Source organism: Palaemon carinicauda, chromosome 17 (assembly GCF_036898095.1).
Source record: "Palaemon carinicauda isolate YSFRI2023 chromosome 17, ASM3689809v2, whole genome shotgun sequence".
In the NCBI taxonomy this organism is placed as follows: Eukaryota; Metazoa; Arthropoda; class Malacostraca; order Decapoda; family Palaemonidae; genus Palaemon; species Palaemon carinicauda.
In genome coordinates, this window is record NC_090741.1 from 106,414,442 (window position 1) to 106,441,030 (window position 26,589).

The following is a 26,589-nucleotide window of genomic DNA, read 5'->3' on the forward strand; positions in this document are numbered from 1 at the left end:
ACCATTACGCCAGGCTTCTGATTGCCACCTGACTTGGAAGACGGTGTTCCTGCTTGCTCTGGCCTCAACCAAGCGAGTCAGCGAACTTCATGGTCTCTCATATGACATCGCCCATTCAAGGGGATGGGGGGAGGTAACGTTCAGATTCGTCCCTGAGTTTGTAGCTAAGACTCAGAATCCAGGAGTGCTGGATCCCCGGTTCGACTCCTTCCGGATTTCGAGTCTCCGTTCTGTAACAGATGACCCAGACCATTTCCTACTGTGCCCAATAAGGAGTCTGAGGCTCTATCTTAAGAGAACAGCAACAATTCGTCCTCAGGTGCAAGCATTGTTCGTGAGCACAGGGAGGACGAAGAGGACGGTCACTAAGAATACAATATCAGCTTGGATTCGCAGGGTTATCTACCATTTCCTGAATCCTGACCCTCCTCCGTCACGTCGCCCTAGGGCACATGATGTCAGGGGCATTGCTACGTCCCTGGCATTCAAGAGAAATATACTCTGTGACGCAGGTTCTACAAGCAGGGGTTTGGAAGCGTCAAACGACCTTCACAGCCCACTACCTGCAAGACGTGACACACAGGAGGCTCGATACATTCTCTATCGGCCCTGTGGTGGCTGCACAACAGCTGGTTTATACCTCAGGCTCCTTAATGGACAAGTAGCAGAAGGTTGAGGGCATTGTTACCCGGTTTTAGTCTGTATGAATGAAAAAGTATGCCTGGCCCTTATTCTTTTCTTCATTCTCCCCTCTCTTGGGGAAAGCAGCATCCTGGGTTTTCTGCACAGATGACCTCAAACCACTGCAGGTAAACCATGTTTCCTTGTGTTCCTAGTATTAAGTTAATACTGTCATGTCCCCATACCCTTACGAGGTGGTATTAGGATCGTCCTAACCTAGATTTCCATCTAAAGGACTCCAGGTCAACTTCCTAGGACGCGTTACACTTCACTCCTTCATACACTAGCTTACGTAGGCCCCGGTCCTTGCAGAGCAAGGCACTTGCGAGGTGCAGGGACCCCTTATCTTGAGTTCTACACACTCAGATACTGAGTCCCCCGGGCAAAAGCCAAAGCCAGTACGGCTGGGACTTACCACCCTACCTAAGGGTTAAGTCACCCTAATTAGATAGCGTGGTTTGTATTTCGGTTACGGAACAAATGACAAATTCGTAAATAATTTGTATTTTTTCTAACCATACAAACCTTAGCTATTTAATCAAACTTGCCCGCCAGCCCTGTCCCCCGGGAAGTCCTACCTCTAAGCAAAGTGAGCTACTCACCGGTGTGTGAAGGGGGGAGGGGTAGCTATCTACCCCTCCCGTACCCCTCGTTAAAAATCTAATGGCTCGTCATTTCAGCTACGCCGAAAGTAATACCCTAAGTAAATAGCTAAGGTTTGTATGGTTAGGAAAAATACAAATTATCTACGAATTTTTCATCATGTGGAAAAGTGCTATTGTTAAGCTAAACTGTCACCCTTAGTTTTTAAGACCTGATTCTGATTACTTAAACTCTAACTATTAAGGCAAGTCAGCAGACTAAGTCTCAGCTTAAGCTAATGATATGGCTGTGTGGTGGGGTGGGTCCCAGGTGGCGGAAAGCCCCTTTCCCAATAAGTAAGGTTAGAGCTTTTATGTCAGGTTAAGTGGAAAAGGTAAGTTTAGCTGGTGTTTTCGTATTTATTTCTTTTTTAAAACTGGACCATGTTTGAAAATAGAGAAGTTTGTGTTTGATAGAAAACGGGGCTTGGATAGAATGGTGCTTAGAGATAACTGTGGCAGTTAGGCTGTAGGTGTTGTTTCATCACCTTATTTTTGCATTGAAAACCATTTTTTCAATTCGTTATCTTGTGTTTAGTTGGTTCCTGCTGTTATCTTCCATAATTCGTTAGTTTTCACTTTATCCCACATAAAACCCCCCGATTCCCACTTGGGGTTCCCCCATTACTGTTGGGTGGTGGTAATAGGAAAACAATACTTATGTTGTAGGTAATAACATCAGAGCACAATAAAACAACAAGAAAACTATGGGAAAAAATTACTTTTCTTGCAAAATTAGCTGGGTGGGATTCTAACGAAATTTTACACTATTTATTTCCCCGATGTATCAGTTCCAGCACGACTGCTATCATATCCTGGTTCAAGAGCATGAAGTCAGGGATACCAATTTTTACCCTAACGTTCAGGAAGAACTTGTCAGTGGCGCTAGTCCTGAAGGTAAGAGTCTGTTATTATAAATAATCTTCGCGGCCCACTACCAATGTGAGTTTACCCACATAAGTCTCTGGACTCTTTATTCTCGTTCATGTGATATTTACTCAAGAAGTTGTGTTGCAATCTTAGCACTCTTACAGGATAAAGGATAAGTAGCATCTTGTCAAAGATAGCGGTTGCAATATAAGTCCAGAAGGAGAGGTAAAATGCGTTAGTTTTCCTATTCCTTTTTCCTCTTTTTGGGGTAAAGCAGTCACTCTGTTATATGCAGAAAAGCTTCATGGCAGAACAACTTGTTCTACTGTTTAGTGAAGTATCTCCCTCATCCTCTCAGGCAAGGGGGGGGGGGGGGGGGCAGTGGATGAAATGTATGCATCTTATTTCTCGTGATGACCCATACAGATATAGTTCTTCCATGGCCGCCTACCAATCTCTTGGTAGAGACCTAGCTTAACTTCTGCTATATCTTTCACTCTTTTCCAAGACCAAAGTGAATTGACATTTCTGGGGTCAATAAAACCAGCCAAATGGGTTTTAGGGATTTCCTCCCTCCTAAGGATGAATTTTCTATTAAAGGTCAAAGGTTTGTATTATGTAAAGGAATAAAGCACACATTTTAAAAATAAACTTGCATTTTTTCTAATCATGCAAACCTGACATCTTTAAGTCACACTAACCCCTTCCAACCACCTCGCAAGTCGTAGGTCATAGGTCAAAGTGAAGGCTGCGGTACCTGTTGGGTAGGTGTGGCTTACCTGCCACCCAGCTGCATTTACCTCGTTAAAATGATTAAGGGCTGTTCCAGCTTTGCTGAAGTCATACTCCTATTAAAGGTTTTGTGGTTGTATGGTTAAGAAAAATACAAATTGATTAAGAAATCTGTGGTTTTGATTTGCTTCAATGCATTATTCAATATAGTATCTTTTATTGTTTGGAATGGTACTAATGTTTGGTTGTTTGAGTTTTAAAAATTCCAGGATTAATGTGTTTTATTGGTCTTTTTCAGGGTCTGAAACTACAATGACGAGTGTCGTTACTCCAGTGATGTGGCAGGGTGGCGTGGGGGGTATTACCCTCCGCCCACAACCTCGCCTGGACATCAAATGGCTGAAGTCAGACTTACAGAGCCTACTTCAGCCGGATAATTTGCCGTCTTTATACAATCAGATGGTCAAAGATGGAGAGGTGGCTGGACCACATGCTGAAGGAATTCTTAATTCTGCTGGAGTAACTGCCAGAAAGAGTAAGTGAGATATGGCTTCCTTTAATACCAAGATTATTGTAACTAACAGATAATAAAAGCTCCTTTAAATTATATTAAGAATCAGGATATTAGAGTAATGGCTAGTAGATTGGTTGGAGTAGAAGCAAGTTCCCAAATTTTTTTTAATCTAATAAATTTCTTAATTCTGTTTATTTAATATTCAACTGCACAATCCTCTATCTGAATGGTTTCTCAGCTTGTTCCTGAGTGAGTCGTTTACATTGCTTCTCGTAATAAGTCTGTAACCTGTCTATTGTTTATTAAAGCAGCAGCACAACTGTTCCTGACTTTATTACTTCTTGTTGCTTATAGAAGTTGCTGGTGGAGTGAGGTGTGTGTACTCTGTTGTTTTTTTAATTAATTCATAGCATTGTATTCTTGTACAGGGCTAATGCCATCATTGTACCTCAAATGGTGCACTGTAGGTATTACTTATAAGTTCTTTGCAGTGTCCTTTTGGCCACTAGCTGCACTCACTTTTTAGCCTTCAACCTTACCTCATTTACTGCTTGCTTATTTCCACTTTGCTCTCCAATCTCTTAACCTTTACTTTTAAACATTTAAACTTATCCACTAGTTATATATAATAGCTTTTATTCTTCTGTCGGCAGAATTTCAAAACTCGCCACAATCGCACAGATATGCCAGGTATACACTAGCGCCGCCACGGAGTTAGGTCGAACCATCCCTCCTAGTATCAGAGTTTTTTCTGTCGCCATATTGGCTACATAGAAATGGAATTACTCGTGTTTAACCTCGATTTTAGCAGTACCTTGGTGACGTACTCTTGTTAAGGTTTTGAACAATCGCTTATAAGGTTTTTGTTTAATATGTTATCGCTATGTTATAGCTTAAAAGGTAAGTTGTTCCGTAACCGAAATACAAACCACGCTATTTACATTGGGTTTACCTTTTAGCGTAGCTGAAATGGCGAGCCATTAGAATTTAACGAGGGTGTATTACCCCCGCGCTAGTTAGCAGGGGGGTAGGGGAGTGGTAGCTAGCTACCCCTCCCCCCCTCACACACCGGTGAACTGCTTCACTTCACTTTTGGCTTGGACAATAGACAGACGTCTCTGTCTTTGTCCTCGCTTGGCAGCCATTGTTTGTTTTGTCTTTACTTAATCACTTACTTTTCTTTTACTCAATATATATGTAAAAATTTTTTCGTGTTTATGTATATATTTGATTATAGAAATCAGTAAGTTTCCTTTTCAGAGTTTGTGCTTGTGTGTGTAGTGTACGATATCTCCGTGGAGCCCTCGGCAGTTAGGCCACCATGGTGTAATTTCATGGGTCACGATCGAGTTTGACTTCGGTCTTTCTCTCTCTCTCTCTCTTTGAGGTCGTTCACCATTTTACTACGTTACTTTTACTACGTCTGAGTAGCTTCCTTCCCGTGTGGGTGGGGTTGCTACGCCGTACGTTTTGTCTCAATTAGTTTATGAATCTAATTGTATTTGTTGATTTTTCAGCTTTGTAGAGCTTTGTAGAACGATTCCTTTCGGGGTTTTCGTTCTTTCTTTAATGTTCATTCATTTTTAAATTACATAATTACATAGTTACATAATTATAATTGTTGTAATTCTGTATTGGTTACAGCTCTCCTTCCGTGAGTGTAAGTGGTTGTGAGGGCACGTGCCTGTTGTGTAATTCTTGTGTTCCTTTCCCTCGGGATTCCTCTTCGTAGCCTTCCCGGGGGAATGAATGTTAACTAATGATTTTTGTTTTTATTTTTCACAGTTACCGATCTAGTTCGTTTCTATAATGTGACAACGGAGTGAGCTGTCTTGTTGAGGCCTGAGGATTTGGCTGTTGCTGCCTCCCCTATAGATCTTCGTCAGGGGCGTGTCTCCTTCTCCTGGAAGTACTCCCGTGACGATTGACAGCTCTCCAGTTCATTTTAGAACACTCAGGAGGCTCGCCTCCTTGGGTGGGTAACTTTCCTTCTGAGGGAAGTTTTCCTGTCCAGGCTTGAGTTTTTCCCCTTTGGGGGGTTCTTCTCTTGCCTTTTTTGCGTGCGACTATGCTCTTGGTGCTGAGCGGTCGCACCTGCAATTACGCTCAAGGGGCTGGGCAACTGCAGGAGCCCCTCTTCGGAGGATTGCTCTTTTTAGGTCACTGGCTGACCCGTCTCTTCTACGAAGTGTTTCTCTTTCGTTCGCGAGAGAGTACACTCATAGAGACTCCTCTTCGGAGGACTCTTCTGCTGTTGTTGCTGTTGGCCGCCTTCGCCGTAAGGCTCATCGTCCGCTACGTCGTAAGGGCCTCCCATCTTCCTATAAGGGTGCTAAGAGGCGCCTTTTTGAATCTCCGTATGTAGCCTGCAGCTCCTTCTTCTTGACCTTCCGCCCCTGGTGCAGATGGACAGCAGTCTGATCTCGTCTTCCGACGGACAACGGTCTTCCGACGGACAACGGTCCCTTCGGGGCAAAGGGTTGCCTCCCACGGGGGTGCTTCCCTTGCGTGTCAGGGTTCCCCTGCGCGCCCTTCTGCAGTGTTCTCTCCTGCTTAGTGTTAGCGCACAGGCGCTCTCCTGCTCAGTGTTAGCGCACAGGCGCTCTCCTGTTTATCAGCGTTTTCCTGATCGCTAGCGCTCTCCTGCTCGTCAGCGCCCTCCTGATGATCGTCGCTGCTGTTCCTGTTGGTTCCTGATACGCGCCCACGTTCGCCCGCGCAATCTAGAACTTCGGTTCAGGTCTTGGACAAGGTCTCTTCTTCTACGCACAGGATTCCACGCGTTGCCTTCTGTTCGCCAGCGATCACCAGCTCGCCAGCGACCACAGACGCGTCAACGATCGCCATCGATCTGCCATTCGTGTCAGGTCCCCTGGACACCATCAGTAGCGATCTAGCACTCGCCTGCTGTGGACCACGATCTCCGGTAGCTGAGTCTTGCCGTGGATCTCCTCCTGCTCTCCAGCGCTCACCTTTACCTCTGTCCTTCTGTGCGCCAGCTTTCTTCAATCGCCAGCGCACATCTGCGGGCCTTTTCTACCACGCACCAATGGGCGCCAACGGTTTTTCCTGACCGTCCAGGATCGCCTGATTGACAGCTCACTTCAGCGCTCACCTTCCTGATGCACCTGCGCGCCTTCTGTCTAGTGCGATGCGCGCTAACCATCCCTAGTCTCTTACGCGTTAGCGATCGCCTACGCGCCCGCGCGATTCTTCGCCTGCGAGCTAGCGTTTTGTTAACGCACCACCGCTCGCCAACGCGCCGTCGCTTGCCAACGCGCCATCGCTCGCCAAGACGCGCCATCGCTCGTCAACGCGCCATCGCCCGCCTACGCGCCATCGGTCTCCCGACCGCCTGCGCTCACCCGCGCGACCACACGCCCGCCTGACCGCACGCCCGCCCGACCGCACGCCCGTGCACATGCGCTCCAATGTTCGCCCGCGCGCGAATCAGCGGTGTTCCGTCGCGCGGATCAGCGGTGTTCCGTCGCGCGAACCGACGGTGTTCCGTCGCGCGAACGTTGGCTCGATTCCTGCAGTATCCATTGCTCGTCTACGGGTCATTGCTCGCCTGTGAACTTTCGGATTCCGACCACCAGCTCTCGCCCTTCCTACCACGCTCGCCCTCCTTCTCCTCGCGCACTTACGTCTGCGCTCCTGCGTGCCCGCACATGGGCGCTTCCACGTTGGCCACGCGCTAACCATGATTTGCCATCGCGCGAGCGCCAGGGTGATTGCGACCGTGATTCCCGTCGGGGTTTCGCAACCTGGCCAGCCTGGCGAGTCTTCTGGAGCGTATTTCCAGAACACGGTCTTCACCCCGTAAACGCAGAGCATGGCACATGCAGGAGCAGGAAGAATCTTCAGGGAGGTCTGAGCAACATTCTTCTTTCCAGAACCTGGGTTAGCCCATCCTCGTCATTTCCTGGAAGGGTCTTGCCAGGGAGCTTTCCGTTCGAGATTTCTCCGTCGGGCAAGGGGTGACTGGTTTAGCCCTTCCTCTTCTCCATCTTGTGGAAGGGGCTTACCAGGTCCCTTCCCTCCTCGGTTGCGACCCGAGGTTTTGTACAAGGAAGCTCCAGGAAGATCATGGGTACTTTCCTCCTCTCGGGCTCAAGCACCTTGGCGTTTCGTCGCCAAGTTTCGAACTTGCGGGCAAGCTCGATGTTGGACCATCTAGACGCAGTGACCGAGGGCTTCCTCTTGGGGTCTCATCCGTGGATGTCGACAAGCTCAGACACTCTTCCATCCTTGGGAAGAGCTTGTTTGTGCCCAAGGACAGAGACATGGACAGCGGTTGTGCGGAGGAAGTCAACTTCCGTTTTCACTCCTCCAAGGCGCTCTCTTCCAGACCCTGCAGGCCTCCAGCGCCTCTTCTTTTAGCCTCGTCGGCTTAAGTTATCGTACCGGCTACGGCAGCTAAGATAAGGTGTCCAATAGCAATCCCCTCCTGTCAGGGACAGGTAGCACGGGAGGCTCTCCGGGGGGGGGGGGGGGGGGGGGGGGGATAATCCTAGAGGGAGCGGCAGAGTTCACAAACTCTAGGATTAGCAACCCCCCCTTGCAGGTCTCACGCTGGGAGGATGCCTAAGGTTACTCATCTGGATAACAGCTTCCCGATGCCGATTCCTGCACGATCTCCGTGATCAGCCAAGGATATCGCCCCTCGCTCTTACCATCTCTCCGTCTCTGTCAACGAATTCAGTGTCACTGAACCTCTATGCCATGGGGTCGGCAAGAGTTTTGCCCGTTTGGGTAGAATGATCCATTCCTTAGGAGAAGGTCCTCCATAGGGTCGTCGACGGCTTCACTCCCCGGCTTTTTCAGTCGATCCTTTCTCATAGGAAAGCATCTGAGACGGGAATTCCGTCGTCAACCTCTCAGCTCTGATCAAGTTTGTCGAACAAACTTCGTCCAGCGTGGAACAGCAGAATCGATCAGACTGGTAACGAGGCGGCAGGACTCCTTAGGCCCTGGATCGGGAGGACGGGTACTTCGTTTCCATTCCATCCATCTTCCAGGAAGCTCTTGGAATTCAGCCTAGACTTAAGATGCAGTGTGGCGATCCCGCCGCGGCATCGCAGGTTTTTCCCCAGAGAACTCTCCCTGCTTTCCTCATGGCCGCTCAGGAGCAGGCTTCCGCCTCCTTCGCCTTTTGGAGGTCTGGTCAACTCCGGTAGGCTCGGGTTCGACCTTCTTCAACGCCGGGACAAGCTTCCGGGTCCTTACCATGAGTGAGGGATCATGGTAATTTGCTAGGAGCCTTCTCTACTTCTGCCTCAACATCTGGAGTATCTAGCCATGATAATGAGTCAACGGCCTTACCACGCTGGAAACACCGCTTCTCGTCCGTCCAGCGAAGTTAAGCAACGTCGGGTCTGGTTGGTACTTGGATGGGTGACCGCCTGGGGACGCCAGATGCTGTTGCCTCCTTCTCCGAGCCTTCCCTTCAGTTGACTGTGGCAAGGCTGAGGAGAATCGCAGTACCTGTTCTCAGTCAAGCAGAGCTTTCAGCCCTACCTTGGAACGTTTCCTAGGCCTCTTTTCCTCATTGACCCGTCTAAAGTCCCGAACGGTCGCCTCAGGATAAGTTTCCTGTGGGGCGGCCCAAGTTCCGGTGGTATCAAAGCAACGATTAACCTGACTTTCTGGCCCCTATGGGACCAGCGGAACGTTTAGACCTGCAATGGGTGTTGACCTATGGAACCTCTTGATGGGAGTGGATATTCTCGTCCTTTCCCCACATTTTTGATGCTGTTCTCTGACTCGACAAAGAAAGGGGGGGGGGCATGTTCCGGTTCAGGCTTATGGTCAGGACCTGAAGGATACCTCTCCATCATTCAGGCAGGCTTAGGGGCCGTAGTCTGGCCCCTCTATAGATCCTACAGTTCCTGCCGAGTCGCTCCGTGCGCGACGACTTCATGGTACTGGCTTATTCCAACCAGCAAGGGACGCATTTTCATACCTTCGCATCTTGCAGTAGAGATACTGAGATGATCCGAGATCCTCTCAATACCACTATCGGCTCGCTCATTCCGGGCAGAGGAATGTTCTCCCCGACTATCTGAGCAGAGCTTCGCAGATAGAGGGTACCTGGGGGTCTTTGGCCTTTAGTAACCAGCAAGTCCTGGCCTGGGGGACCTGATCGCGACAGCTTGGAACTTCAAGCTTCCGCTGTTCTTCCCCCCAGTCTCAGACCCCATGACTCTTTGGCAAGATGCATTCCGCTGATGGTGGGACAACATCGACGCCTGCGTCTTCCCACCATTGTTGTCTGTTGAGAATGGGTCTCAACAAGACCAGGTTGTCTGTCAACCTTTCGATGTCCCTGAGAGCTCCACTGTGACTATACGCAGAACGGTTTCCGGACCCTCTGCTTCCCCTGACGGAACTCCCGGGAGAGCTTCTCCCACGGCACAGGCTGCTCAATCAACCACACTACAACATCTTTCACGAGCCGGGGCATCGCTTCGGCTTCACGGCTGGAGACACTACGCCTCCTCCTCAAGAAGAGACAACCCGCTACAGTCGCGGGGCGGAGGTCGCGTCATCTGCGATAGTCATCCGCAGGGGTCTACCAGGCGAAGTGGAGAGTCTTCTGTGGTTGGTGTCGTGGGAGAGATACCTCTTCCCTTGAGGCCTCTTCTCCAGCAATAACGAACTTATTGCTTTTCGGCGGGAGGAAACTCCTTTCCGCTCTCGGCAGTGAAGCCTGTCGCTCAGCTTTCCCTGGCCTTCAGGCTGAAAGGAATAGACTTTTTCCTTCCCGCTGGACCTTTCCTCGCTCATGCAAAGCTGCGAACGTCCCTGCCCCCAGTCGGAGTGAGACCTCCTCCATGTAGCATGGTTCGAACTTTTTAGTCCCTTAAGAGATCTTCTCAAGAACCATTACGTCAGGCCTCTGATCGTATTCCGTCTTGGGGGACGGTGCTCCTGCTCACTCTGGCCTCGGCCAGTGTGTAAGCAATCTTCTTGGTCTCGTACGACTCCGCCCTTTCTAAGGAATAGGGGAAGGCAACATTCAGGTTCGCTCCTGAGTTGTTTGCTAGACTCAGAATCTTGGGGTCCCGGCCCTTCGGTCCAATTCCTTCAAGATTTCGAGTCACCATTCTGTATCAGATGACCCAAACCTTCTCCTTGCTAGTAAAGGAATCGAGGGGTTATCTTTGGGAACAGCTGCAGTTGGTCCTCACGTGCAGCCGGGTTGGGAGCACAAGAAAGACACAGGAGAGTCACCAGTATACCTCTTCAGCCCGGACTCAAGGACATTCATCTCGACCTGAATCCAGACCCTCCCCTGTCACGTCGCCCTACAGCACGATGTCGGATACATCGCAACGTCCCTCGCCTTCAAGTAGTACTACTCTGTGACGCAGATGCTACAAGCTGGAATCTGGAAGCGTCTAATGACCTTCGCAGGACGTGACCCACAGGAGTATCGATACGTTTCTACCGCTCTGTGGTGGCTACACAACAGCTGGTCTAACCTCAGGCTCCTTTTTGGACAGGTAGCAGAAGATTGAGGGCATTGTTATCAGGTTTTAGTCTGCATGAACGAAAGAAGTATGTCTGGCCCTTACTTCTTTCTTCATCGTCCCCTCTACTGGGAAGCAGCATCCTGGTCTCTGCATAGCTGACCTCAAACCTCTGCAGGTAAACCATGCTTCCTTGTGTTCCGAGTATTGAGTCAATACTGTCGCGTCCCCCATACCCTGACGAGGTGGTATTGGGAACGTCCTAACCCAGAGTTCCTTCTGGAACTCCAGGTCAACTGCCTAGGACGGGTCACACTTCTTCCTTCACACACAAGCTTATGTAGGCCACACGTTTCCTTGCGGAGCAAGGAACTTGTGAGGTGCAGGGACTCCTTTTCTCGAGTGCGACTCACTCGAATTCTGAGTCCCCGGGTAAAGCCAAAGCCAGTATGGCTGGGGACTTTCCACCCTTCCTAAGGGCTAAGTCTCCCAATGTAAATAGCGTGGTTAGAATTTCGGTTACGGAACAAATGACAAATTCGGAGATAATTTGTATTTTTCCTAACCATACAAACCTTAGCTATTTACACATACAGGTGTATTTGCCTGCCAGCCCTGTCCCCCAAGACAAGTCCTACCTCTAAGTTAAGTGAAGCAGTTCACCGGTGTGTGAGGGGGGGAGGGGTAGCTAGCTACCACTCCCCTACCCCCCTGCTAACTAGCGCGGGGGTAATACACCCTCGTTAAATTCTAATGGCTCGCCATTTCAGCTACGCTAAAAGGTAAACCCAATGTAAATAGCTAAATATCTCCGAATTTGTCATATTAAACATTTTTCAACCTATTTTTGACTGACGAAAGCATAGGGAGATTGGTAAACATCTCACCTCATCGATGATGTCACAGTCATTTGACGTAAGCTTGAGTATGACTTGCATTTTCTTTCTTTTTCTACAAAGAATGATAAGTTAATACTATCTTATAAAGTATTTAGTTATATAAAATAAAAGGATTATATTATTTTGAGAAAATTTTTGTCCTTTTGGTATGCTTTCTTTGGAATCTTCAATCTGTTTTAAAGATTATCTAGCATTCATTTTTATTTATGCTACGCAGTCCTCAGTCTATCGTTACAGTAATACTCTTTGTATCGATATTTATGAAAAGTACATTTTTCTTTAAAAACTAAATTTTTAAATTATATTAGATAAAAGGAATGTCATTTTCCAATTATATTGGTCCTTTTAGTATTTTTTCTTTAGCTAATCTGTTTACCAAGATTAAAGAGAATTAGCGTTCAGTTAATTTTTATATGACGTAGTATTCATGACAATCGATATAGTCACACGATTCTTTGTATCGTTGTTTACTTGTTCGTTTTTGGAATACTAAATTTTTTTGTATATTTATTAATGTTCCAATTGTTAAATGTGACTATTCATCTTATATTGGAACCCCTTGATATTAAGGGTTGGTTTAGATATATAGATATATATTCTTTATTCCTATATCTATTCATGTAATATGTTAATATTTTATATTAAATATTTAGTTACATTTTATATGGGATTCAGTGACTATTGCATTCCCTTTCAAGCCCTTGACAGAATAGTAAGTTTTCCCTCTACGGGCATGTATACTTTTGGTTTTATACCCAAGTCAAAGTGAACGTGACGCTTCGCGCTAAGCTGAGCATGTCACCTTGCACCAAGCTTAACGTGACGCCTCGCGCCAAGCTGAGTGTGACAACAACAGAGTGTTGGTCATCTAGCTTCCAATAGACGCGATCGGCATAGCTGCGAGCGTCTGGATCGCGAGCGTTGTTTAATCGCAAACGAGGTGAGGAAATAAATTATTGTTCTGAAAGTCACGTGGCGCTGAGGTCAAGAGCTTGCATGACATCAAGTAAAACTTGATGTCTACATGACCATGAGCGTCTGGCGTTGAAACTTTGTTACGCCAGGCGCCATATTAAGAAATAAATATTAACTAGAAAGATATTATGTTCTCAGACCAAGGCCTGCTTGAACTAATTCTTGGTTGGGAGAGCTAGAATTAAACCTCTAAAGCATTGAGGTCAGAATTCAGAACCTTAAGAAGTTGACTCCTAGGAAACAAGACATCTCTACCTAGGTTAGAGACTAGTAGGAGGAAGGGAGTGATTTTCAGAAACTCATGAGAGTTTTCTGAAGATTTTCCATTTTATTTGCCTTCAGAGTTTTTTGCTAAGGAAAACAGCAAAGGAGTCTCTGTTTATCATTTTATTATTATTACTAGCCAAGCTACAACCCTAGTTGAAAAAGCAAGATGCTATAAGCTTAAGGGCTCCAATAGGGAAAGATGGCTCAGTAAGGAGAGGAAATAAGAAAATGAATAAGTGATGAGAATAAATTAACAATAAATCATTCTGAGAAAAGTTACAAAGTCAAAAGGACAGTGCTGAGAGGGCAGTGCTTTAGCGCGTCCTCAAGGCAGCATAAAGAACCTAACTGCAGATGTTGGTGCAGCAGTACGTTCAGTTGCAATAGCAGGAAGTGCATTAGGGCTTTTGTAAGAGAAGGCAGTGCCCCCTTTTTTGCTGTATACGGCCTGTCAGGATGTCAGAAGTTGGTAAAGCTTTAGTTCAGACTGATAAGGATCTTGTTCCTGAGTCTGGTGTTACGGTACAGGCACCACCGCTTCCGCCAGACTGTTTTACCGTCTGCTGAAATGTGGAGCGTGATGTAAGCTATGAGGAAGGCGAGTTCACAATCAAAGTTTTATACACCGGTGTCACCTAATGTTGATCCAAGTTGGACTATGCTGCTGGCATGAAGCAACGGCTCTCATCTGTTATGCAGTCTTATCAGCCTGCTGTTAGCAAAGCGAGGGTTCGTCATGATTCTTTTCAGGACGCGTTGTCGCACAGGCGGCCTACCAGCAAGCTAATTTTGAACAGCATGATAAGGCTTCTATATCCCATTGAGTGTCTTTTCTTGATACCAGGCATCAAACGGCCAAGCGTGTCATAGAGCGTTTACCTTCCAAGCGCGGCAACGATCGCTAGGCAGCTAAGCGCAACATTGAACGTCAAGCTAAACGTGACATCAGGCATCAGGCTGAACTTGACGTCGAGCAACAAGCTCGTGACGTCAAACGTCAGTCACATACGGTTCAAGCTACATCCAGAGGACAAAACCTCTCTATGGTGACTCATAAGACTTTGCTTGCAGCAGTAAAAAAGGTCCACTGGATGATCTCTTTAGTTCTCCAGGATGCTTATTTCTACTTCCTCATCCATCCAAACTTCAAGCTACCGGAAGGTTCGTGTATGGGAGGAAGTTGTCCAGTTTTGAGTTATTTGTTTCGGCCTATGCAACACCCCTCAAATAGAGGGTGCGTCTGTTAGGACATATTGTTGTGTCCTATCCTTAGACCTCTGGAAAGAAGTATTCCTGTTTCGGGCCTGAGGCTTCGGCCTCACCACCGCCCCTGTAGTCTTCACAAAGATCTTAATGAATGTGGCAAACATGCTCCACTCAAGAGGCATCAGAGCCTCCTTGTACTTGGACGATTGGCTACTAAGAGCCCCCTCACTCAATCGCTGTCTGAAGGATTTGTGTCTGACAATGAGTCTGTCAGAGGAGCTAGGACTTCTGGTGAATTCGGAGAAGTCTCAATTGATCCCTTCCCAGAAGATCCTTTATTTAGGATGGAGATTCACAGTCTGACTTTTCAGGTTTTTCCATCACCTGCAAGAACAGCTAGCTCTCCTAAGGCTTTGTGCCTTTCTAAAGAAGGAGTTTTGTTCAGTGAGGGAATGGATGAGTCTCCTGGGAACCCTCTCTTCACTAGAACAATTTGTATGTCTGGGGAAACTAAATTTACGATCACTTCAGTTCCATCTCAATTGCCATTGGAGAAAAGAGGACAGCCTCGACAAGGAGAGTATTCCTCTTACGGAACTAATAAAAGAGTGCCTTCGTTGGTGGAACAACATAAACAGGCTCCAGGAAAGTCTCTCTTTGGAACAAAAGGGCCCAGACCTTGTGTTGTTTTCCGACGCCTCGGACTCGGGGTGGGGAGCAACACTAGGAAAATCAGAGATTTCGGGTCTGTGGACAAGACAACAGCAAAGTCTCCACATCAATCAAAAGGAGCTGTTAGCAGTCCTTTTGGCTCTCAAGGAGTTCGAGAAGCTAATGATGAACAAAGTAATACAAATCAATGCAGACAATACCACAGCTTTGGCCTACATAGTGAATCAAGGGGGAACGCATTCGAGGCCTCTTTACGAGATAGCAAAAACTCTTCTCGGTTGGGCACATCAAAGAAAGATATCCCTATTGACAAGATTCATTCAAAGGGAAAAGAATGTGAGGGCAGACAGCCTCAGCAGGAGGAGTCAAGTTCTCCCCACAGAGGGGACACTGCATTTGTTGTATGCAAGAAACTTTGGCGGATTTGGGGCCGCCTTCTCATAGATCTATTCGCAACTTCAAAAACCAGAAGACTAGAGAATTATTGCTCCCCAGTTCCGGATCTCAAAGCGTCACACATAGACGCGTTCCTGATGCACTAGTCACACCTAGATGTGTACGCTTTCCCTCCATTCAAAGTGCTGTACAAAGTACTACAAAAGTTTGTGTCTCACGAGGGAACCAGATTGATGTTAATAGCCCCCTTCTGGCCGTCAAGGAGTTGGTTCACAGAGGTACTGGAATGGATGGTGGATGTTCCAAGAAGCTTGCCATTGAGAATAGATCTTCTCTGACAACCCCCTTGGCAAGAAACCATCTAAACCTCCAAGCTGTACGTCTGACTGCCTTCAGACTATCGAAAAGCTCGCAAGATCTAGAGGATTTTCGAAGGAAGCAGCCAAGGCTATTGCTAGAGCAAGAAGAAGTTCTACTTTCAGGGTGTACCATTCCAAGTGGAAAGTTTTTAGAGCATGGTGTTAAACTAACTCAGTTTCTTCATCCAATACCTTTATAGCTCAAATTGTCGATTTCTTTTTAGAGCCTAGAAGGTACCATCAAAGGGTATAGGAGCATGCTTCCAACGGTCTTCAGGCATAGACATTTAGACCTCTCAAATAACAAGGACCTTCAGGATCTCCTTAGTTCCTTTGAAACCTCTAAGAAGTGTCAATAGGATTCACCATCCTGGATTTAGATGTGGTTTTAAAATTTCTTATGAGTAGAAGATTCGAACCTTTGAACTTTGCTTCTTTTAATGATCTGACTTTAAAGACTTTATTTTTAATAAGCTTAGCAACAGCTAAAAGGGTTAGTGAAGTTCATTCTTTTAGTAAAAAAAAAAAAAAAAAAAAAAAAAAAAAAAAAAGCTTTAGAAACGGCAAAGCTATATGCTCCCTGCAGCTTGATTTTCTAGCCAAAAACGAACGTCCTTCTCACCCATGACCAAAATCTTTCGAAATTGCTAACCTCTCTGATTTGGTGGGTGAGGAGCTGGAAAAGGTTCTTTGTCCTGTTAGAGCACTAAGGTTCTATTTAGACAGGACTAAATGTTTAAGAGGCAGTTCGGAAGCTCTTTGGTGTACAGTCAAAAAGCCTGCTTTACCTATGTCTAAAAACACCTTATCATATTTCATAGACTTTCAATTAAAGAAGCTCACACACACTGTGGTGAGGCAGATCTTAAGCTCCTGAAAGTTAAGACTCATGAAGTTAGAGCTGTGGCAACTTCTATGGCTTTTAAACAAAATCGTTCTCTGCAAAGTATGATGAATACAACGTTTTGGAGAAGTAATCTGTATTTGCATCACTTTATTTAAAATGTGTCCAGACTCTTTATGAGGACTGTTACACTTTGGGTCCATTCGTAGCAACGAATGCAGTAGTAGGTGAAGGATCTACCACTACACTCCCTTAATCCCTAGTACCCTTTTCCCCTCTTGGAACTTGTATATATTTGTATGATTGGAGGAAATTGTTAGACAATCTTCCCTAATCTTTGACTTAGTCAGGTAAGTCATTTGTTCCTTGAGAGTGCCCGGAACAAGGGTATTAGTTGAGGTCCTGTCAGCATAGAGGTTATTCACCGTTTGACAGCTCCTAGAGTTCTTCAGCCCCCTGGGTGGATCGCTGGTTCTCAAAGGACAGCAGACTTAATAGTGCAGAGAATCATTGAAATCAGCTTCCTTAATAGGTACGAACCCTTAAGCTAGTTTTGTTTTAAACTTTTAAGTGAAATTCCATTAATGTTGCTGTCGCTGACACGCCACCAAGGGTGGCAATCAGCTATTATGTATAACCAGCGGGTAAGCCTTTTAAATGTTTAAAAATGATATTTTCATAATAAAATAAATTTTTGAACACACTTACCCGCTGGTTATATAACTTAAAATCCCTCCTTCCTCCCCTCTAGAGACCTATGGGCATAAAAAATCTGATACTAGGAGGGATGGTTCGACCTAACTCTGTGGTGGCGCTAGTGTATACCAGCCATATCTGTGCGATTGTGGCGAGTTTTGAATTTCTGCCGACAGAAGAATAAAACTTGAGAGGCTTTCATAGGGAAGAGTAAGTTTCGGACTCTTCCCTCCCGTCGCTGATGGAAAGAGCCCGTGGAGAGGACTCCGTGTTGCCATTGGATCCTGTAGAGGTTCCGAGTTCTCTCCCTGCCAAGAAGGTCGTCACATCGAGACCTTTGATTTTGGAGACCCTGTTTCCCTCCAAAATGAGATCAAAGGATTCCAAGACAGTGCCAAGGTCCTCTTCCAGGACTCAGAGACCCGCAGAGGATGGGTCAGGAGCCGAGGCAGCCTTCCTGTTTTCGACCTTGACCCACCCCGAGACGAGATCTCGGCGGTAGATGAGGACTATAACGTTGCCAGCCCAGCATCAGACGGTGACCAGAGGGAGTCAGAACATGCCTTTTGGCAGGTTCTGACCACCATGAGTGTCGTTAACGAGTTACCAGATCCAGAGACGGCCCCTCAAGAAGGCAAGGACATGGTCCTGGACCATATCTTAGGCACCCGAAAGCCTCCAAAGTCCAGTGCAGCTCTACCCTGGTCCTGGGGCTGAGGGGTGCTCGGCGTAAGATCGCCTCATAGCTTGCAGACTACTCTGTGTGTCATACCGTTCAGGCTCGTCCGCCTAACTCCTCCCACTATCAGGTGTCAACCAGAGGAGGTACTATGAGGATTTGGACGAACCATGCTCGACCCTGTCTCTCCATCACTCTCTTGAAGAGCAGACCAAAGGAGTCTCTCTAGAGAGGCTCTCTCCGCGTCATGTCACGTTCTCGGCATTGGAGATTGTGAACCCAGAGAAGGTCGCAAAGTACGCCATACAAGCGACTTCATGGCTGGGTCTTGGGTTGGGATCTGTGGGAATCCTGGTACGGACTGAAGATTTTTCTAAGGAAAGTATCAGGAAGGCTCTGGAAACCTTCCTTCTCTCCAGCACCGTAACCATAGAGTTTCTGGCCCACCAGTTGGTGAACCTGTGGACCAATACCATCTTGAAGTGAAGGGATGTGGTGGCTGGGAGATTCCACCAACAGATTCCTAATGCCGAGATCACTAGGCTCCGGACCTCCTACCTGGAGGGCTCCTTCTTCTTCGAGCCAAAGAATGTTGAGCAGGCTGCGGAGAGGTGGAGGAAGTCCAACACGGACTCCCTCCTTCATGGGACCTCGACATCGGGGTCCTACAGACCTCCAGCCCCTCCAAAGACCAGCCAACTGAAAGCTTCTACAAGTAAGATGGCAGCAAAAGAAAAGGTGGTGTCTAAAATGCCCTTTCCTGCCAAGGACTGGAAAGGCACCAAGTCCAACCTTGGAGGAAAACATCAGAAAGGTGGCGACAGAAGTCGCAAGTGCCTGATAGGCGATCCCCCTGCTTGTCCACCTTAAGGGGGATGCCTACAAAGCTGCTTGTTGAGGTGGATATAGCTCAGGGCCAAACCTTAGACGGTCTCCGTGATTCGTTCAGGGTATTGCGTCATCTCATCTCTCCCTCCACCGACCAAGAATCCAGTGCTTGTGAAGTCCTTTGTGATGGGATCAGCAAAGGGGCAGTCCCTTTTGGGCTGAAACCCAGACCGTGTTGGAGAAGGGTACTCTACAGGAGGTCCTTGACGGGTCCCCAGTCTTCTTCAGTCTACTATTTCTTGTAAAAAAAGCGTTTGGAGGTTGGAGAACAGTCATCGACCTCTCTGCTCTGAACAAGTTTGTCGAACAAACTTCGTTTAGCATGGAGATGTCAGGCATGGTCAGACAGGTGGTAAGGCCACAGGACTATATGTGTACATTGGATCTAAAGAACACATACTTCCAGATCCCAGTCCATCCATCTTCAAGGAAGTATCTAAGATTCAACATCGACAACAAAATATACCAGTTCAAGGTGCTGAGCTTCGATGTTTCCATGGCACCTCAGGTCTTCACTAATTGTTCACCCTAATGTTATTCTGGGCACACAGGCTCGGCATCTGTCTTCCTCGTTACCGGGATGATTGGCTGATCCTAACAGACTCGGTGGCAAACCTTCTTTAGCACCGAGACAAATTTCTGAGGCTTTGCCAAGATCTGGGGATCATGGTAAACCTTGAGAAGTCATCCCTGCTTCCCACTCAAAGACTGGTATACATGGGCATGATATTAGACACCAAACTACTGAAAGCCTTCTTATCAGACGATAGGATAACGAGGCTGAGGAAGATCTCACGACCCTTTCTCAGACGAGAAGAACTCCCACCCCCGAAGTGGCTATGTCTCTTCTAACATTTATCATCCTTAGCCTGTCTAGTTCCCAACGGTCGCCTCTGGATTCGATCTATCCAGTGGCACCTGAAGTCCAATTGGAATCAGGCCTTTGATTCTCCGGACACTCTGATCCTCATGGGACCAAAGGAAAGGACGGACCTAATGGTGGCTGGAAAACGAGAATCTGCTGGAGGGTGTTGATCTTTTCATCCTTCCACCCGATTTGTTGCTGTTCTCGGACGCATCAAAAGAAGGGTGGGGGCCCACGTGCTGCACCACACGGCCTCAGGCCTTTGGTTAGAGTCCGAAAAGTACCTTCACATAAATATCCTAGACATGAAGGCCGCATATCCGGCCCTTTTAAACTTCCAGCAGTTCCTGACGGGTCACTCGTTGGTGGTGATGAGCAACAACACCACGGTAGTGGCTTACATAAAAAACAAGGAGGTACCTTTTCACAGCCCTTATCCCATCTAGCAGTAGAGATACTGAGATGGGCAGAAGTCCACTTGGTCTCATTATTAGCTGGCTTCATTCCCGGCAAGATGAGTGTGCTTGCTGACCATCTGAGCAGGCCATTGCAGATAGTGGGTTTCAAATGTTCTTTGGATCATCTAGTAGCCACCAAAGTCCGGATTTTGTGTGGTTTGCCGACTGTGGATATGCTCGCAATTGCCATGAACTTCAAGCTCCGTTGTCCTGCTCCCCAGTCCCATACGCATTCCCACCATTCTGTCTGATAAGAAGAGTACTCAACAAGACCAGAACACCTGTCAATCTTTTGATGACCTTCATAGCTCCGCTATGGCATCATGCAGAATGGTTCTCAGACCTGCTGCTGCTCCTGACGGAGTTGCCAAGAGAACTTCCTCCTCGACACAATCTACTCAAACAACCTCATGTTAATATTCATTTACCACAAGGTAGTAGCTTTGCTACGTCTTCATGCCTGGCGACTATCCAGCATCTCCTCACTCAGAGAGGATTTTTGCAACAAGTTGTGAAGAGGATATCTGGATATCTGGGAAAATCATCAGCTTCAGTGTACCAGGCGAAGGGGAACGTCTTTTGTGGTTGGTGTCGTGGAAGGGGTCTCAATCCACTTGATGCCACTAATCCAGCAATAGCGAAGTTCCTCGTGTATTTGCAGGAAGAAATGCATCTTTCAGTTTCAGCGATTAAAGGCTATCGCCCAGCCTTGAATCTTGCCTTTAAACTGAAAGGAATGGACATTTCCTCATTGCTAGAACTTTCCTTCCTCATGGAGTTATGAGCTTACCTGTCCTCAGTCGGAATGGAGTCCTCCCCCATGGAACTTGATTTGAGTTCTTTGGTCTCAAAAAAGGACCTCCGTATGAACCATTACGCCAGGCAACAGATCGCCACCTAACTTGGAAGACGATGTTCCTGGTCGCCTTGTCCTCGGCCAAACAAGTAAGCGAACTTCATGGTCTCTCATATGATGTCGCCCATTCAAGGGGATAAGGAGAGGTAAGCTTCAGCTTCGTCCCTGAGGCAGTTTCGGATCGTAGATTCGACTCCTTTCAGATAACGAGTCTCTGCTCTGTAACTGATGACCCAGATCATCTGTTACTATGCCCAGTAAGGTGTTTGAGGCACTACCTCAAGAGAACAGCAGCAGCTCGGCCATGAGTCCCCTCACTTTTCGTCAGCACAGGCAGAAACAAGTGAAGGAATACTAAAAACACAGTCTCCGCATGGATTTGTAGAGTCGTTGACCTTGCTCTGAATTCTGATCCTCCTCCATCATGTCGTCTCAGAGCCCACGATGTCGGGCATAGCTACGTCTCTGGCCTTTGAAAATAACTACTCTGTGACTTGGGTATTACAAGCGGACGTGTAAAAACGCCAAACTAATTTCACTGCCCAATACCTGCAAGACGGGACCCACAGGAACCTCGATACGTTCTCTGTCGGTCCTGTGTTGACTGCACAACAGCTGGTTTAGTACTTCAAGCTCCTTATTGGACAAGTAGCAGAAGGTTGAGGGCATTGGTTACCTGGGTCTTAGTCTGAATGAATGAGAAGGAATGTCTGGCTCATTTCCATTCTTCATTCTTTCTTCCCTTGGGTAAATTAGCATCCCGGTTCCTCTGCACAAGCTGACCTCAAACCTGTGAAGGTAAACCATTGCTTCCTTGTGTAACCTAGTACTGTCCCAATACTGTTGTGTCCTCATACCCTGGCTAGGTAGTATTGGGAATTTCTCGGTCTCCTCGATTATTTCCTACATGACTTGGAATAATTTTTACCTTGGCAGTCACATTGTTAGTATGTACTGTATGTCATCACTCAGCTTTCGTAGGCTGCAGACCATGCTTAGCAGGTGTAGCGAGGTGTTAAGGTCTCATTATGTGTGCACTATCCTGCACAATAGGGAGTACCCTGGGTAAGGTCAAAAGCCAGATTGGCAGGGAAGTCCACCCTCCTATAAATAGTATTGCTTTGTATTCCAGTTACGGAAGAATGACAAATTTGGAAGTACAGTAATTTGTATTTTTCCTAACGATAAAAACCTCACGATACAAACCTTAGCTTTTTATACGTAGTTGCCCGCCAACTCTGTCCCCCAGCAAAGTCCTACCTCCAAGTAAAGTGAAGCACATTCACAGATGTGTAAGTGGGAGGAGTAGCCAACTACCCCCCCCCCCTTGCTAACTAGCGGGATGGGTAGTTAAACCCTGGCTAAATTTTTATGGCTCGTCCTTTCAGCTTTGCCAAAAGTAATACCCCTATAGATAGCTAAGGTTTGTATCATAAGAAAAATACAAATTGCTTCCAAACTTTTCATGTCTTATTTTTTCTCTCAGGTTTAAATTTCTATTGGTGTTTTGTTCCTGTCTAGAGTATAAACTTATGTCCTGAGTGCTTAATTTTTTCATTTATATAGAACAGTGATCTATATCTGCTTCTTTAGTGGATAATTTATTTCATTTTAATGGCAGCATTGAATTAAATATACAGTAGTTATTTTATAGGTACTGACTGCACTTTTTATTCTTTCTTAGCAATGAGCTGCTATTGTATTTGATCCTTATAAATTATATGTTCCCTTTTGAGTTGGTGAAGCTGCTAGAGATAGGTAGTGAATACATTTTGTTTCATGACTTTACGGCTTTGTTTTTACCAAGAGATTATGTTTATTAATGCATGCTTTGGTACCCTTGAGGTTTAATCTACTTTTACTTTGCTGTATGTAAATTGACCTAGGTATTATATGTTTCAGGTGAGAGTGGACATTACTATTGTGGTATGAGAGTTCTGACATGTCCTTGTTGTGATGGAATTTGCGGGCCTCAGAGTGGCTGTAATTGCGGACCATGTCAGAAGTTGGATCGAGAGGAAGCTGAGCGGGAAATGGAAAGCGGTCAGGGTACATGTCCATCCTCACAGTCTCTCTTAGACGGTTGGACTTGGGGACCACAGCCACAAGCAAATGATCTCAGGAAGTGCCTTGGAGCATTGGTCAAAGAACAGAGGCACATGTCTTTGGAGGCGTCGTCTACCACGTTGTCATCTAGCCGCTTGCAACAAAGATTTATGGTGGCACACAGGTAGACATTCTTGATTTAGATAGTTCTTTTTTTCTAGCTTTATTATTTGGAGTTTTAATTTGACATTTAAATGACAGTTTACATCATCATGACTTAAAGGTTATATCACTATGACAAAAGATTTATAATCATCATCATTGTTAATGTTTTTACTTGCTTAAAGAATTCTCTTAGTTTCTTCAGTATCTTTGCACTGAAGGTGATTGAATTTGAAAATTAAAAACAAAGGAGCAATAGGTAAGCTTTCAAATATTGTAGATTCCCTGTGACTTTAGAAAACTAAAGTCCAAATATAATACAGTTGTTCTTTGGTACTTAAAATTTGTGATATAAACTTTCTTCTTGTATTTTCATTTTAAACACTTGGAAGAACTTATGTACAAACCAGTTCATAAATAGCACGTTTCTGATAAAACAAGTTTTAGGAGCAAAATATTTTATTTTATTAACTTTCTATTACTAGTGTATAATAGCCTAAAAAACTGTAAAGCGAGAGCAATTTTAGAATTTTCAGTGCCCTTATTTTATTTAATGTAACTTCATGTTTAGCCATGTGTAAAATAGAGGTTGCACTTTTGTTAATGAGAAGTATAATTGATTTATAAGACATTACACAAACTTGAGTGCATAGGACTATACTGTATCAGTAAGATATTATCGAAAGAAAAATAATTTTTTAACCAGAAATTCTATGGTTAGGCATTAACATTGTGCTGTCAATTGCAAAATTTCATTTGTTAAGCCACTAGTTAATGCCACAGGTCATTTCAAAATTTTATTATAAGTGTTTTGGTTGAATACTCGGTATATGTTTATTGGTTATGAACTTATCTGTTTTTTTCCATCAGTCATATTAATTTCCTCTCATGATAAGGTAAATTTTATAGTAATTCACCTATCATATAGCTATTTCTAAACATTTTAGCACTTTTAAAAGTGTGGTATCCAAGGAGAACTAAGGAAAGCTGTTAAATTTAGTCTATATTATTATCTTGTATCCCCATAGTTGGGTTAAATATCAGATAACTTCTCCCTTCTCTCTTCTATCTTGGAAATTTCCATCTGAATCCCTCTGCTTCAAGTTCTTGTGCATGCTCTATAGGATTACTATGGGCTCCCCAATGGTGGACTTCTCTGAAATTCCAAATTCTTCCTTTACTTTAATTGATTCAGCCTCCCACCTTGTGATTTCTTACACAAACTAGCTCAGTGCCTAAGATAAAGATATTATAAGAACATTGATGGCTAATTTAGATTGGTTAACCGCAATAATGGATGAGCCATCTAAGAGGGTCAAGAACCCTAAGTACTTTATTATGAATATTTGGTAAATTTAGATCATCTTTTTTATTTTGAGAATGACATGGATTTCTTACTTATGTAAATTAGTGAGACCACTGAGTCCCATTTTGATTTGTAAGAGTTCCTAGAAGGATTTGATTATGAAAGGGATGTAAAAATAGGAACAAATTAAGGTTGAAGTTTTGACAACTTGGTAGGAGCCTGTAAAAGGAAGTGATGAAAAGTAAATGGTAAAAATCAATGTAGCCAGAAACTGAATGGGTGTTGCAAAGAACCTTTAGTGTCTCCTTTAGTGCGCCAAGTAAGACACACCGTAACCAGCATCTCATATATGGTCCTATACAATTGAAAATTGAGAAAAACCATTTGGTATCCTCTTCAGCACAGTGGCTTAGGTTGTTTGGGGTATCTGTTCTTCCTAAACCAAAAGGTGTAATGGCTATGCTCTACATTGGGGTGATTTATATCAAGAAAGGAAATGCTGGTCTAAGATTGGTCAGCCTCTGAAATATTGTGGAGTTGCTTTTCATTTGATTTTTTAATTTCACATATTTTTATTCATAGATTCATTTTGCCAGTGGTCATTAACCTTAAAGGTACAGATTTAATTGAATGGGCTGGTGAAAAATTTTCTATCAGGTTCCAATAATTGCTTTACAATCTTTGAAAATAGAAAATTTTGGAGTATAGATTGCCATAGAAGCATCAGAATTTGAATGAGAATTATCAGCACTTACCTGAACCCATCTATTCGGATTTAATTCTGCATTAAGTTTTCTCAAAGACAGAAATGGAGATGTCTTACTGCAGTCAGTCTCTTCTGTTTCCTCCTCATCATCAAGGTTGAGCTCTGTAGCATCTTCCAAACTGAATCATCAAGCCTTCCTGTTTGTTTACTACCCTTTGTTTCTGTGCTAGGCAAGGGACTAGTTTTGGCAGTAGAGGTTCTAGCACCTACATTAAAGACCAATAGGTAAAATTTGAGATGTGCTATAGTAGTTGGGCCGGCACAAAGGTGATCCCCATTCCCTTCTGAAACAGGATGTAACTGTTTCTCAAGTTTCACTGAAGCTTTTCAACAAGAATCTAATATGTACCACTCATATTCCACAGGAACTGTCCAATATGATGCATTATTAGTAAATGTATACAAAGGTTACTGATGAGTATACTTCAGCAGGTGGAGGGATATTAGGATCCAGACTGCTAGCCCAGTCTGCCTCCTTGGAGTGTGATGGTCATACAGAGTTAATTGGATTTTACAATAGTAATTTGAGAGAGCAAGGATTGTAAAGAGGCTATAGTCTCTATAATGCTTTGTGTACCAAGAGAACCCTTACTGGCTGGTATACCAAACCACTTGACACAACTTGAGGAATTAGCCTAGGATTTGAAACAAAGCAAGTTGAGCTAGGATCGCCGTCTTTACCCAACGGCTTGTTGGTCTTTTTTGATTGCACGAACATTGTAAAATTTGGATAAAGCTTACTATCAATTCCCACAAGCTTGGTAATACCCAGCGTGGTACCAGCAACTTCACTTCCAGAGTAATCAAATTGTCTTGTCATCACAGGCTTTTCCTCTGAATTAAAATATATTTGAACTACTTGATCTTTTACCTGAACAGCTACTATCTGAAGATAATCCTTAATAAGAGGAACTGAGAGGGAACTACATTTTTCTCAACAGTTTTTCAGATCACACTTATCCCGATGCATAACTCAAAGAGAATGAGGATTATTATTGCCTAGCAATAGATCCCTGAAGGCATAGAGAAGCTAGAAGATGTTCTCTATTAAACTCTCCTATACTGTAAAATGAAGGGATTTTGACGAAGGAAAAACCTATTTCTGGGGAGATACCTGTGACGCCCGGTGAAAAGGGTCCTTCTTATCTCTTTTCTGATATAAATACTTCCAAATATACCAGAGAAAGTTAAAGCATGGAATGCAGAGGTTACTACCCTCGCGCGAGCACCCTAAGGGCGTCGTGTATAAAGAAAGGGCGTGTGAAAACCACTATTCACAGGTCGTCTTCCATTTAGATCAATCCTTCCTCAAAAGGGGGAGCCGCCCTAACGGCAC

General features: G+C 45.2%; 1 protein-coding gene and 1 pseudogene across 1 annotated transcript in view; both read left to right on the forward strand.

The window, feature by feature from the left end:
* The window catches only part of HERC2 (E3 ubiquitin-protein ligase HERC2), a 496,511-nt gene that overhangs the window by 23,289 nt on the left and 446,633 nt on the right, over positions 1-26,589 (forward strand). Inside the window, exons 2-3 of the mRNA XM_068391274.1 lie at positions 3,223-3,459; positions 22,876-23,203. Of these exons, the coding sequence (XP_068247375.1) occupies positions 3,237-3,459; positions 22,876-23,203 (551 nt within the window). The 5' untranslated portion in view covers positions 3,223-3,236. The remainder of the gene's footprint in view (positions 1-3,222; positions 3,460-22,875; positions 23,204-26,589) is intronic.
* Positions 8,750-8,868, forward strand: LOC137656926 (5S ribosomal RNA; annotated as a pseudogene).